The sequence below is a fragment of the Aethalodelphis obliquidens genome, unplaced genomic scaffold (genome assembly GCF_003676395.1).
Source record: "Aethalodelphis obliquidens isolate GAN/ISIS:26980383/991018 unplaced genomic scaffold, ASM367639v1 scaffold77, whole genome shotgun sequence".
Taxonomy (NCBI): Eukaryota; Metazoa; Chordata; class Mammalia; order Artiodactyla; family Delphinidae; genus Aethalodelphis; species Aethalodelphis obliquidens.
Window position 1 is genome coordinate 5,787,130 of NW_020838021.1, and position 12,361 is coordinate 5,799,490.

General features: G+C 42.5%; 1 protein-coding gene across 1 annotated transcript in view; it reads right to left on the reverse strand.

Annotated features, from left to right (window-relative positions):
* The window catches only part of GRIA3 (glutamate ionotropic receptor AMPA type subunit 3), a 291,583-nt gene that overhangs the window by 205,957 nt on the left and 73,265 nt on the right, over positions 1 to 12,361 (reverse strand). The window contains exon 3 of the mRNA XM_027092323.1: positions 9,784 to 10,023. Coding sequence (XP_026948124.1) covers positions 9,784 to 10,023 — 240 coding nt within the window. The remainder of the gene's footprint in view (positions 1 to 9,783; positions 10,024 to 12,361) is intronic.

A 12,361-nucleotide genomic window follows, 5' to 3' on the forward strand; every position in this document is an offset into this window, starting at 1 on the left:
ACACGTGATTTAGGAGGGAAAATGACCCCACTATTAATTGTTATCTCTGTTTACAAACATATTAAAAATTCAAATGAAAGGAAGCTGAAATAATGCAATTCAAAGTGAACACAGTGGCAGCTAATTACCCCAAGGAGAAGGACGTAAATCCTTGACAAAACGGAGGCCCGTTGATTCAGGAATCGGGGAAATAAATGAGAAGCCTGCTATGGAATCGGTGCCTGGCCAAGCACTGCCTGCCTGCGGTGAAGTTGAAGCACCCTCTAAAAGTTCAGTGTGGCCCAGGAACACAACCTGTCAGCCTCCTCGCCTGACGTGATCTTAATTAGCCTCTGTTCTACTGCCGAGAGAGCCCGCTGAGGCAGTTAGCACAGAGAATTAATCAGATCGTTTGTGGAGTCGACAAAGCAGGACAGCAGTTGACACTGGCAACTTATTGATTGGAAAGGATTCAGGGAGACTGGGAGTGCTGTAGTCTTTATTTGTGCCCCTCTTTTCCCCCTGAATGAGGGTGTTCCACAGAGACTGTTGGGGGGAGGAGGGGGGAAGGAGTGAGCTGTGCTCCACCTTAACCGCTGCCCCACCCCCCACCCCCGCCCCGGCCAATCATATTCTGTCTTCCTAGCTTCTGTAAACTTTACTGCTAAGGCATCACATGTAGCCGTGCTGATGCCAAACAATGTGTTTGACTGCAAGAGAGAGGGCGAGGGCACTGTTGATTTTGTTGCAAATTGCACTTTTGCTACAGGATTAGTTGGGAAAATGGAATTTTGCCAGTATTTCCCTCCCTCCTTTTGTTTACTGCCTATTTTCAACAGCTCTGTAATTGCTTTCCATTTAGTAAAAGGAACGTTGTTCCCTTTTTGGTTTTTCTTTTAATTGTGTTTCTTGCCCTAAGCTCTGACTTTTGGGAACATTGATGGGAATGCCATGTTGTTTTGGTTCTAGATAACCACTTGGCCTTAGCCACCAAAGCAAGGTCATTGCTAGGGAAGGCAGTTGGGTGGTGGGCTCAGAAAAATGTTTAACTGCTTCCATGGAGCCTTCCCTGATGGGTCCATCTTGCTTATTGTGAACTCTTTCTTATTTGGACTCTCACAGTACTTCAAATCTGTACATAAATCTTATCCCGTCTCTCTGACCATAATGTAAGTTCTTCAAGGCTAAAGACTCCACCTTCTACTTAACATAACTCTTAACACCAATTTAGGCACAGTAAGAGACACTCAATAAATGCTACATTGGTTCATTACAACCCCTTGAGGAATTCTTGCAACCGTTTGTCCTTTGACCCTGCTGCCACCTTGGCACTATTGATATTTTGGTCTGAATAATTCTTTGGGGGTGGGGTGCTATCCTGTGCACTGTAGGATGTTTAGCAGCATTCCTGTCCTCTACCCACTACGAAAAATGTCTCTAGACATTGCCAAATGTCCCCTGCAGGGGGGAAATCACCCTCCCTCCGCATGGAGGACCACTGTTAAAATAATAAGAGGTAACATTTATTGAGCATGTTACCGTGTTCAGCTTGGTGCAAAAGACATTACATGCATTCTTTTGTTTCACTTCCACAGCAAACCTGCCCTGGCTTTAATTGTTGTCTCAGGGGCCTCCAGGAGACAAACCTCAAAGTCACAGTTGTAGATCTACATCACAGTCTGTCTCTTCCCCAGGGAACATTTAGAAGAGCCTTCTCAAAGGCCGAGCTCAGGCTCCACCGTGGATTTATGGGACACGTCAGTTACTCCTTGATGGTGTAACAATCACCCATTCATTGAAAACTAGATATTCAGCTTAGTGAGTGAGGGTTAATTCCTCAAAGAGCTTGATGAAAAGCAACGGAAGGTCAGGGCAAAAGCAACCCTGCCAGCTGTCACCTCCTTTTTGCAGAGATGTGAATACCATTACAAACAGCTACTGCATGGTAGGGGGGCTAGAGATCTATTTCTTTCACTCATACAGTGGCATTTTAGCTCACGAAGCAGAATTACTAGCTAGCCCACTGAAGTGTCATTCCTAGCCTAAATCCTGACCAGCTGCCTTGCAAACAATGCAATCAGTCACAAGAGGGACAGGGCAAAAGAAGGCGGATAAACCCATGCAAATTTGTCCTTCTACGGAGGAGGGGACTACTTAAAGCAACAGCTCTGAATATGAAGGACAACCCAAGAGAAAGAAATTGACATTTTAGCTTAGTGTGTCTCTGGAGAGGGATGTATCTCTGGCTGTAAAGTCAATTCAACCTCAAGTTCACTGCCACCAAGGAGTTAACGATACATTAAAATTAGTCATGTCATTTGATGGAGAAATATTCTACTTATGGAAAATACCTTTATAGGACAGCTGCCTTTCCGAGTCTGAGCTAGAAATATTACAGTAAACAGGATCTAATCACAGCAAAGCCTTTTTTCAGCTTTGCATGACAGCTGTAAAATATGACAGTATTTATTAATAGTCGCTTCAGTCTAATCTGCAGCATTGGGGAGATACAATGGAATATGTTAAGTTGAGAGAACAATTTCCACAGTAACTAATATTCAGCTTTTGAAAGGGTAGTTTAATGTCTAGTGATTTTTTTCCCCAACTGATGGTCCAACCCCAGGAACAAGCTACTAAGCTAATAACCTTTGTGGAGAGGAAGTGTTTAAATGATAATTTATTTCAAGAGCTGACAACAAGTTTCTCGGCAGTTTCTCTTGTTATGCCCCAAAACAGTCAAGGATGTGCAAATCGAAATATTAAAAAATATGACAGATTTAGTATTTTCATTTTCAATGAAATTCTCATTACAGACAGATGTACAGTCTTTTATGCATAATGCGGTCCAAATAGTCATTCATTATTATTATTGTGCAGGCTCTCGAGATGCTCTCATAGTTGAAGCATCATCAGTAGATTAGACAGGCCGCAGAAACTACCAGATGTCTCAGGTACTGTCAACCCTGATTATTGCTGCTCAAACAGGGGAATTTAGTATCTGTCTTTCACCAGAGAATGTACTCTCTGGGTCTTCCTAATTCATTCAGATGTAAAAAGTAGCTTGAATTTCAATAAAAATTCTTTTGGCTTCGTTTTTCCCAAAAGGCAACTGGACATGACTAGAATAGTAGCCATCTGTTACCTTCTCAATCCTTTAATCAGTTCTTAAAGTGGAGGAGAAAAAAAATCCGTGATAATCCGTCTTTTTTTTTTTTTTAACCATTACCTGCTACTTTCTTTAAACTTCCTGCCAAGTAGCTATGGTAGAACCTATCATCAGTCTCTCGTTGCTTTCTTCTTCTCCAACCAAAAACAGTCCCGTAGTGATGACGACCTGCAGGTTTAGATTTTTCTGGGCTCTGGAAGTGGCTTTGCCCCAGAGAGGAATCTACGAGTTCAGATTCACCTTAGAGTCAGGTCCACAGCACAGCATTCCACGAGTGCGCACTATGGGCAAACCCACCTGTCTGGCTGCATTTACTCCTTTTGCTCCCCATCTACCCCTTAACCTCGATTTTTTTTTACCTGCTGCCTATCTGGATCCCTGGGACTCTGGGACCAAAGGCTCTTGTGTTCTTTTGTGGACACCAGGCTTTCGGAAAGAAATGGACAACTGGAGTGCATCCACAGGAAGGTAACTAGGACAGGCAGGGTCTAGGTAACAGGTCCTTTGAAGAATGGCTGAAGGGAAGAGCTAATCGCAGTTTCAATGTTAAAAGTGTGGGAGGCAATATGGCAGCCCAGTGAACAGCACACACAGACTGCGGAGTGTGGCAGGCCTTGGTTGAACTCCTGGCTTTCATTGCTTTGGCACACTAAGCTCTGTGGTCCCTAGGAGCCATCATTGAATCTTTTTGTGCCTTGGTTTCCTTCTGTTGTAAAGATACGGGGATGCCGTGAGGATTAAATGTGGTAATTCATAAACTCAGGGTCTAGTACATAATAAATGCTTTAAAAATGCAGCTGCTCTTATCAAACTAAGATAATAAAATGACAATAATAGGGGTTTGTTGGTTTGTACCACCGACTGGTACTGGGATGTGTGCCTGTCCATGCATGTGCGCATGCGTGCCTGTGTCTGTGCGTGTGTAGAAAGGGAGAGAGAGGGTGAAGCATGGAGGAAGGGAGAGAGACAGGCAGAGAGAGAGAGAGAGATGCAGAGAGCGAATCTGTGCCTTATTTGGGAAAGTAGAACTGGATGGAAGGGATGAAGCCAGGTTATGTAAGTAGGTGGTAAACGACAGCATGCAGGAAGGTGCGAGGGACTGAAGCCCTGCTTGCCTCTCAGTAGAGTTTAAATCCAGCCAATCTGAAAACATTCCCGGTCCTCTGAGGAAAGGCCCTTTCTCCTTGTCTTGGAGAATTTCTTTACCTCTTAAGACCTTCAGGATATTTTAACATTTTCCCGTCTTCCCGGCTCTCTGGCAACACTTTAATCATTTCACGAGGTGCCTGCTCTAATGAATGCAAGTTTCGTTGGTGGATGGGGCAACAGTTGCGTTAAAAATTAATTTTTCCAGGCCCCTGAGATAAATCACTGCTTCAGCAACAGGATTGTCAGCTCCTCAAAGGCAGGACCCAAATTCTGTTTGAACACTGCCAGTGGCCTAGCACAAGCCAGCCCTAGGAAACGCCCAATAATTGCTTGTTGACTGACTGACTACTTGTTGTCACTGCCCACGTTCCTGACACACCCTTCTAGAGCAAACAGAAAGGTCTGTTAGAAGGCAGGTGACTTCCTGAGAGTTACCTGGGAACTGAGTAGGGAGTTTCAGGTTGAGAATAGGAAACAGCAGGAGTTTATTGAACACTGACAAGAAGGTAGGGACTAGTTGCCTCAAAGGGCACTTAGAGCTATTATCTCATTATCTAAGCTGAGAGCCACAGGCTGGGCCGGATTCTTTCATCTCTGTGGGCTGTGCCCATTGAAGCCGAGGAGAGTTGTCAGGTGCACGAGAGAGTCTGGCTGCAGTTCTCAAGCAAGCTGCTGCTCTGGGGGAAATGTTAGCACCACAGAGAGCTAGGTCACTTGCACCCAAAAGATAGGTCTAATAGCAAAGTGGAAGAGTTTTTATGGAGGTGTAGAGGCAGGTTAGGACAGAGATGTCAAGCCAGGGAGGGCAGGCATAGACAAGTAAAAAAAGGGGGTCGATAAAGAGAAGAGGGTACAAAGGGGGCAGATATCACACTTAGTAAACCTCATGACTTTCCCAAGAGCTCACTTTTGATGTATATAGCACCAAGAGCATAAATTTCAGCTTTGTATTAACAAACCAGGGTGGTGATTTTAGTAACTAAGCAAAGTGATGACCTGCAAACACAGAATCAGACCTTGCTCAGCAGACAGAAATCAAAGCGTAACTAACAAAGCCTTGAAATCCACTCAGTGTTTCATAATTTCAGAGAGAAAATTACCCTGATTGTGCTGTAAATCTTTTAAATGACCTCAAGTGTTTAGCCCATTTCTCAGCTCCTCACTCATCCCTGCCCTTCTGCGGTGGAGTCACATCATTTGTATCTTTAGCTTATTTGAATGTAATTATAGGTGCTCCCTTCTGTCTCTGTCTTTCATTTCTCTCTTATGTAATCTAAAAACTTCTAAAATTACACTTTGCAGTTGTAATTTCTCCCCATAATGTTTATTACTGAAGCAAGAGATGATCATTGTAGAAAAAGAGAAAATGCAGAATAGATACATTATTGAATATTTTAAAGAACCATACCACATAGTTTGAGTTATAAATTGGGTTTTCTCTTTCCTTCTTTCCTCCCTCCCTCCCTCCCTCTCTCTTTCGTTCTTTCTTTTCTTTCTTTCTTTCTTTCTTCTTTCCTTCTTCCCTCCCTTCCTCCCTCCCTCCCTCCTTTTTTCCCTTTCCCTTCCTTTCCTTTCCTTTGTTTCCTTCCTTCCTTCCTTCTTCCCTCCCTCCCTCCCTCCCTCCTTCCTTCCCTCCCTCCCTCCCTCCTTCCTTCCTTCCCTCCCTCCCTCCCTCCCTCCTTCCTTCCTTCCATCTAATCCTCCCTCCCTCCCTTCTTGGTTTTTCTGTCTCTTTCTTTCAGTCCAACATTTAAAAAGAAAGACGTGGGCTTATTCTGGATGAGTCACTAATGGAATTGGGAAAACACTAAGTATGGACTCAGGCCTGTGCTAGAAACCGGAGGAGGCACAAAGTCTAAACCTAGGGGCTAAGCAGTTGTTGACTATCATAATGGAGAGAAGCTCCTGGGAAGGTAGACAGCAGACCCAGTGAGATAACAACAGAAAGCAGGTAAGTGCCAAGTGAATGATATGGACAAAAGCGTTCTGTGGGCATTCAGAGGTGGGCAAGGTCTCTGCTCCTTAAGACTGCTTCACCTCCTGCCCTCAGTCACCGCAGTAGATAGCGTCGCCACCTTACCCAGTCTCTCAAGCCAAAAGCTTAGTAGTCACCCACGAATCCTTTCTTTCCCTCACGTGCCACAGTCAATCTGTCACCAAGTTCTGTTGATTCTGTGTCCAAAATACACTTCAACTCTGTCTACTTTTCTCCATCTTCAGTCTAGTCTAAGCTGCCATCATTTCTCGCCTGGATGACCACAATGGCCTTTTAATTCATTTCCTTTCCTTCACTCTTGCACCACACTCCATTCTCTACGGAAACTTAAATGAGATCATGTGACTCCCCTGCTCAGAATCCTCCCATGACTTCACATTGCAGTTAGAATAAAATTCATATTCCTTATGTTGGCTCCTGTCTGTACTCCATGGCTATGATCTGGCTTCTGTTTACCGTTATAGTCTCATCTTAGGCCACTCTCAACCTCCTCACTACCCTTTAGCCACACTTGTCTTCTTTCAGTTCCTCAAACATACCAAGCTCTTCCCTGCCACAGGGCCTTTGCACTTGCTATTTCCACTGCTTGAAAACTCTTTCTCTATATTCTTCAAATGGCTGTCTCCTTCTACTTCTTTAGTTCTCAGCTTAAATGCCCCTTCTCAATGAGGTTGTCACTGAGAATCCTTTTAAAATTAGGTCCTATCCATTAGTATCTGTCTCTTCGTTTCTTTCATAGCACCTTACCTAAATATATAATTATTTTATTTGTTGGCTTACTTATTTTTTTTCTATCTCCCTTATTAGAATGTAAGCTTTATAACTGCAGGAGACATGTCTATCTTGTTCCTCATTTTAACCCTGCCATGGATTGAATGAATGAATGAATCATTGTGCACTGGAGTGGTCAGGGAAAGCTACCTTGGAGAGGTAGAGGTTGAAGTGGGTTTTGAAAAATGGAAGGATAGGCAGGAAGGATTTTCATAATCAAGATGGAAAGAATTCCAGGTAGTAGAAGTGCAGTTGCTGAGGCAAGTATGGTTCTGGCACATTTGGGCAACAGTGGAAAATGGGAGCTGCCTGCAGTGGAAAGTTCTCATTAGTAACATAATGTTAAGACAACAGGTTCGTTGGTTGGTTGATGGATAATTACGTCGAGTCTTAAGAAATAGACTACTTTTACTTTTCAATGTGGGCAATAGAAACCACTGAAACTTTTGGAAGAGGGTCATAATATGCAGTGTTTTAAGAAGGCTTTCCAAGGAGGAAATTAGTATAAAACTTTATGGAAAGTACTTCTTAAGCAGAGCAGATTAATCCCACCAGCTAAATGGCTATAGAGGAAAAAATATGAACACACACAAGTCAGAAAGGTTTCTTTTGGCTCTAAGACCATAGAATTGAACAAACTATTTAGTGAGATGATTTGAGAAAAAAATGCAGATTAAGAAACAGACAGAGATGGACTTTTGCTTCCTTTCCTCTAATAGAGAGCTAATGGGCAAAGGAGGTCATGGAACATGAGAAGAGAATACATTAACTTGTGTCTCCTGCTTTTCAATAAATGAGAGGCTATAGCATTAGCAGAACTGGTATTTAGTTTTAAAAAGTTACAGGAGAGAAGCTGTCTAATTTACAAACTTCAGTTCTGAAAATTAGATTTTTATGCACCAGACTACACTGTATATAGTACATGGAAATAGGCTAATTCATCCTCAGTGTTTGAAAGAAATGAAATGCATTAAAATTTAGCAAACTGTGAATTAGAACATTCAAACTATTTTGGTACTCTAGTCAGGCAAAGATCTGTGGGAACACACAGCACTCCTTCCCGATCCTGCCCTTTGTTCATGTTCCTTTCCTCTTCCCCAAAGTCCATTTCCTTCTTCTCTTCCAATCCACAGCTTATACATCCTTTAAGGCCTGGCTCCTCTAGCCAGCCTTCAAAAACTCTAGTGCTACCTTTTCACAATTCTCATAGCAATCAGAATCTGTAGTGTAGCACTCAATTTGGTACTGAGTTTGATACTTTGCTCTAAAAGTTGTTCATGAATTGTTTCATGAATGTCCTTTTCTGTCTACCCCTACTGGAACAGTATTATATAAGCATGTATCACGAGATTTGAATAAACCATTGAGGATTGATAACAGCTTGTAGATTGGTTGACTAATTAACTGATAAGATGTAAGTTAGGATTAGTAATAAGATACAAAGTGTCCTATGTCTAGTATAATATTAAAAAAAGCATAGATATTACATTAAGAAGGGACATAGCTTTGGTGAGGAGATCAAGGCCAAGAGAGATTGAATGAGTTGGTCAAGGTCAGAGAGCTAGTTAGTGGCAGAGCATGGACTAGAACTCTGCTCTCCTGCTGCAGGTTCATGAAATTTGATAATATTCTGGAGGTAGGTACCATAAGCAAATACAGGCCTTAGTGTTTCCTGACAGGGTTTGATGATGAATCAAAATGAGAGCGAAGTGAAGAGTTCTCTGGATTCCTAAAAACAAAATGGCCCTTCAAGTTAAGTTACCTATAAGCATGTCATTTCCAGGGACCCCTCAGGCAGATAGGACTTCCATTTGCTCCTTCTTTCTCTGAGTCAGGAAGTCCTGAGTCAGAGAGAGCCATTCCCTGTGTATAACCTGGATTACACGCAAACAAGTGATAAAGTAACGTCATCTTTTGGAATCTCACGATGATAGGATCCCTTGGTTCTACTGAGGAAGCCCTCAAAGATAACTGGGTTTTAGAGGAGTCTGTTTAGCTGCATTATGATGTGTATACCTAACTCTATACTATTTAAGATCAGACCCCTAATTTTTGAGACTGTTTCAATATAATTGTCCTCAATAGATTCAATATAATATGTCTTACTATTAGAAAAACTATCCACCCCCAAAACCCGGGTTAGCCAGTCTCCATTCATTATTTCCATCAGATAATTGTTGAAGCCCCATAATCTGGACACCTAATGTGATCTGGAAGCCAGAGACATTGCCACCAGTCCCAGCTCTGTGGTTAAACTACTGTGTGAAAAAGCACTTTTCCTCTTCGGGCTTCAGTTTTCTCATCTATGAGATGAGGATAATTATAGTCTCTGGCAGGATTAATTCTCCAAAACCTTTCCAGCTTAGGCCTCTCTCTATTTTAGACTAAGCTGCTTTTAATTTGTGTACGTAAACCACATAAATTATTTGGGGGAGGGGGAAGGGTTCTTTTTCAACAACAGTGGTTCAACCAGGAGGATAATCCGAAACCCCTTTTCAAAGTTGGGGGTGGGAGGACATGTACAATTTGAAAAACTAGATTCTAAAGTGGCTATTGTTTTGATTCTTTTTTGGCCTCACTCTTAAATTCATTTTGAATATTAATTACAATTTTAAAAGAATATGAGATTTATTGGAAGAGAAGGGGACAAGCATGAGTTGAGGAAGGTTGAACACCACTGTTACATGAATATTCAAAGAGGAGAGCACATGCCTCTTCTTACCTCTTTCTGTGTCGTAAAGGTACACAAACTTCTCCCACTTGTAGTGACCCAAAAGACTCAGAATAGCGCCCTTCAAGGCTGGGCGCATCTGGATGACAAACTGCACATCTGCATCAGTGGGGAAGCTGGGTGTGACAAAGGATGTGTGCAGAGCTCCACAGAAGGAGGTCAGAGTGTTCATTGACATCTGGTCATAGAATCCAAAGATGGCATACACCCCTCTCGAGAACTGGGAGCAGACTGCAATGAGAAAAAGAGAAAGAAATTTCAATAGCCCCATGGTCCCTTGCTGCAGCTTGTAGGGTTGGAAATGCAATGTATAGTTAGGCTCTAAAGGACAAAAAGAAAACCAATGATCTCTGAAATCTCTAGAAGCCCTTGAAAGTCCAGTTGCCCAGAAGGAAGAGAATAAGAAAGGGAAGCATTTATTTGAGACATCTGCATATTCTCTATGTCTATCATGAGCAGGAAACTAAGAAAAACGTGGGAAGGAAAGAGGTGAAAGTTGTCTAACTCTCCTTCAGCAACCCTTCCAGCCCACCCCCCAAATCACCCAAGTGCTCCTGTACTTCCACCATAGCTGCCCAGGGGCTTCTTAGTATACCCAGGCCCCATCAAGGTAGAACTGTCTTGTGTCTCACCCCTTCAGTGCTTTTTCTACGAGGTGACAATAGTGACTGATGATTTAGTCAGATGAACTGCTAATGTGTCTTCTAGGAAATGTTACTCCTCTTAGGTTACATAACGCTTTAACTATAGTTATTGCATGATTACCACCCTTTATGTAGGCTATTAATGAAGAGAATTTCAGATTCTGGGAAGGCCATTGGGAAGACTAGCTTTTCAGTGCCCACGGGGTGGGTGGGCCTCTTCTGCCATGTGTAATTCGCAAAGTTCTATCTTGATCCTTTTGCACCGATCTTCTTGATCTGTTAGCCCTCACATAGAACGTTCATGTCCCCTTCATGATCGTGGTCAGTTTTCCTTCATCTCAGAGTGGGCCACACCACTATCTCTTCCCTCTTCTGGCCCAGATGAGCTTAAAAAATGTGAACCAGGGCCTTCCCTGGTGGCGCAGTGGTTGGGAGTCCGCCTGCCGATGCAGGGGACATGGGTTCGTGCCCCGGTCCGGGAGGATCCCACGTGCCACGGAGCGGCTGGGCCCGTGAGCCATGGCCACTGGGCCTGCGCGTCCGGAGCCTGTGCTCCGCAACGGGAGAGGCCACAACAGTGAGAGGCCCGCGTACCACACACACACACACACACACACACACACAAATGTGAACCAATGTCAATATTAGCTTAAGTAGAACAAAATTAGCAAAGCAAATCAGCTACAACAACACCATGTGGTGCATTCCCAAACCAAGTGGAAATGATCTTTAGATTATTTGCGCTACTGCTCCCTTCCATTCATGCAAAGCAGGCAGAACAAGCCGCTGATAATTGGGTGTGATTTAAGGGGTCCCACATGGTCACCCTTATCTGCTAGGAAGCCAGTGTTAGGCTTACTTTTTCAGGTTTAGGGTTTTGAAAAAAAGCCTATCTTGGGAGGGGGATTAAATAGAATCTTTTTTAGCCATTAGCATGTCTGATTAGATGCCAGGACAGATGGGAAAGTGGGTGGGTCAGTTTTGATGGGAATGGGTGGGTCAGAGAAGAGAATGTAAAGGGTCTGCTCCCTTTTATCAGCCAAACTCATTACTCATTGGCTTGAGGTGGCATTTCAAAGGCGATTCTCAATCACTCAAGCACCTCCTTAGGGGAAGACAGTTGCTTCCAACTTGAGGAATTCTAAGTGACCTCCAAACACATGCACAGAAAAGCCTTTATATTAAAAGGAAAAAGCAATTAGAGAATGAGTCTGGGGCATTTCATGACATGGGGCCAAAAGAAGTATTCAAAAACAAAAAGGAAGGGGCTAGATGCCACTTTGCATTGGTCATCACCAAAGGAGACACTGAGTCCCATTCCCAAATTAATCCTGTAAATGTAGAATTTTACAGTACTAGGTTAAATCTTGGCCAGTGCACATAATGTTCTGTATAAAATTGACAATAATAATGATAACAGCTATTGAGTGCTTAGTAGGTACCAGACCCTGTACTAAGTACTATGCAAATATCATCTCTTTTAATATTCCCAGCAACCTCATGAGGTAGTGCTATCATTTCTATTTAATAGATAAGAATTCTGAGGCCAAAAAAAAAGTTCTGTCTCTTGAGTGGAGGAGCCAGGATTTGAACCTGGCTGTCTGTCCAATTCCAATTCCCAAACTCACACTCCCTGGGACCCAAAACCAACAGTGACATTGGAGAGTACTTATTGGCTCGAATGAGATAGGGTTTCCAGATTTGGCAAATAAAAATATATTGAATATATATTTACATAAATAGAAAATATATAAATAGAATGTCCAATTAAATTTGAATTTCAGATAAATAAAAATTATTATTTAGTATAAGTATGCCTCAAATTCATACATATACTAAAAAATTATTTGTTGTTTATTTGAAATTAAAATTTAACTGAAGATCCTGAATTTTATCTGGCAACCCTAGACAGAACCCAATCTTAT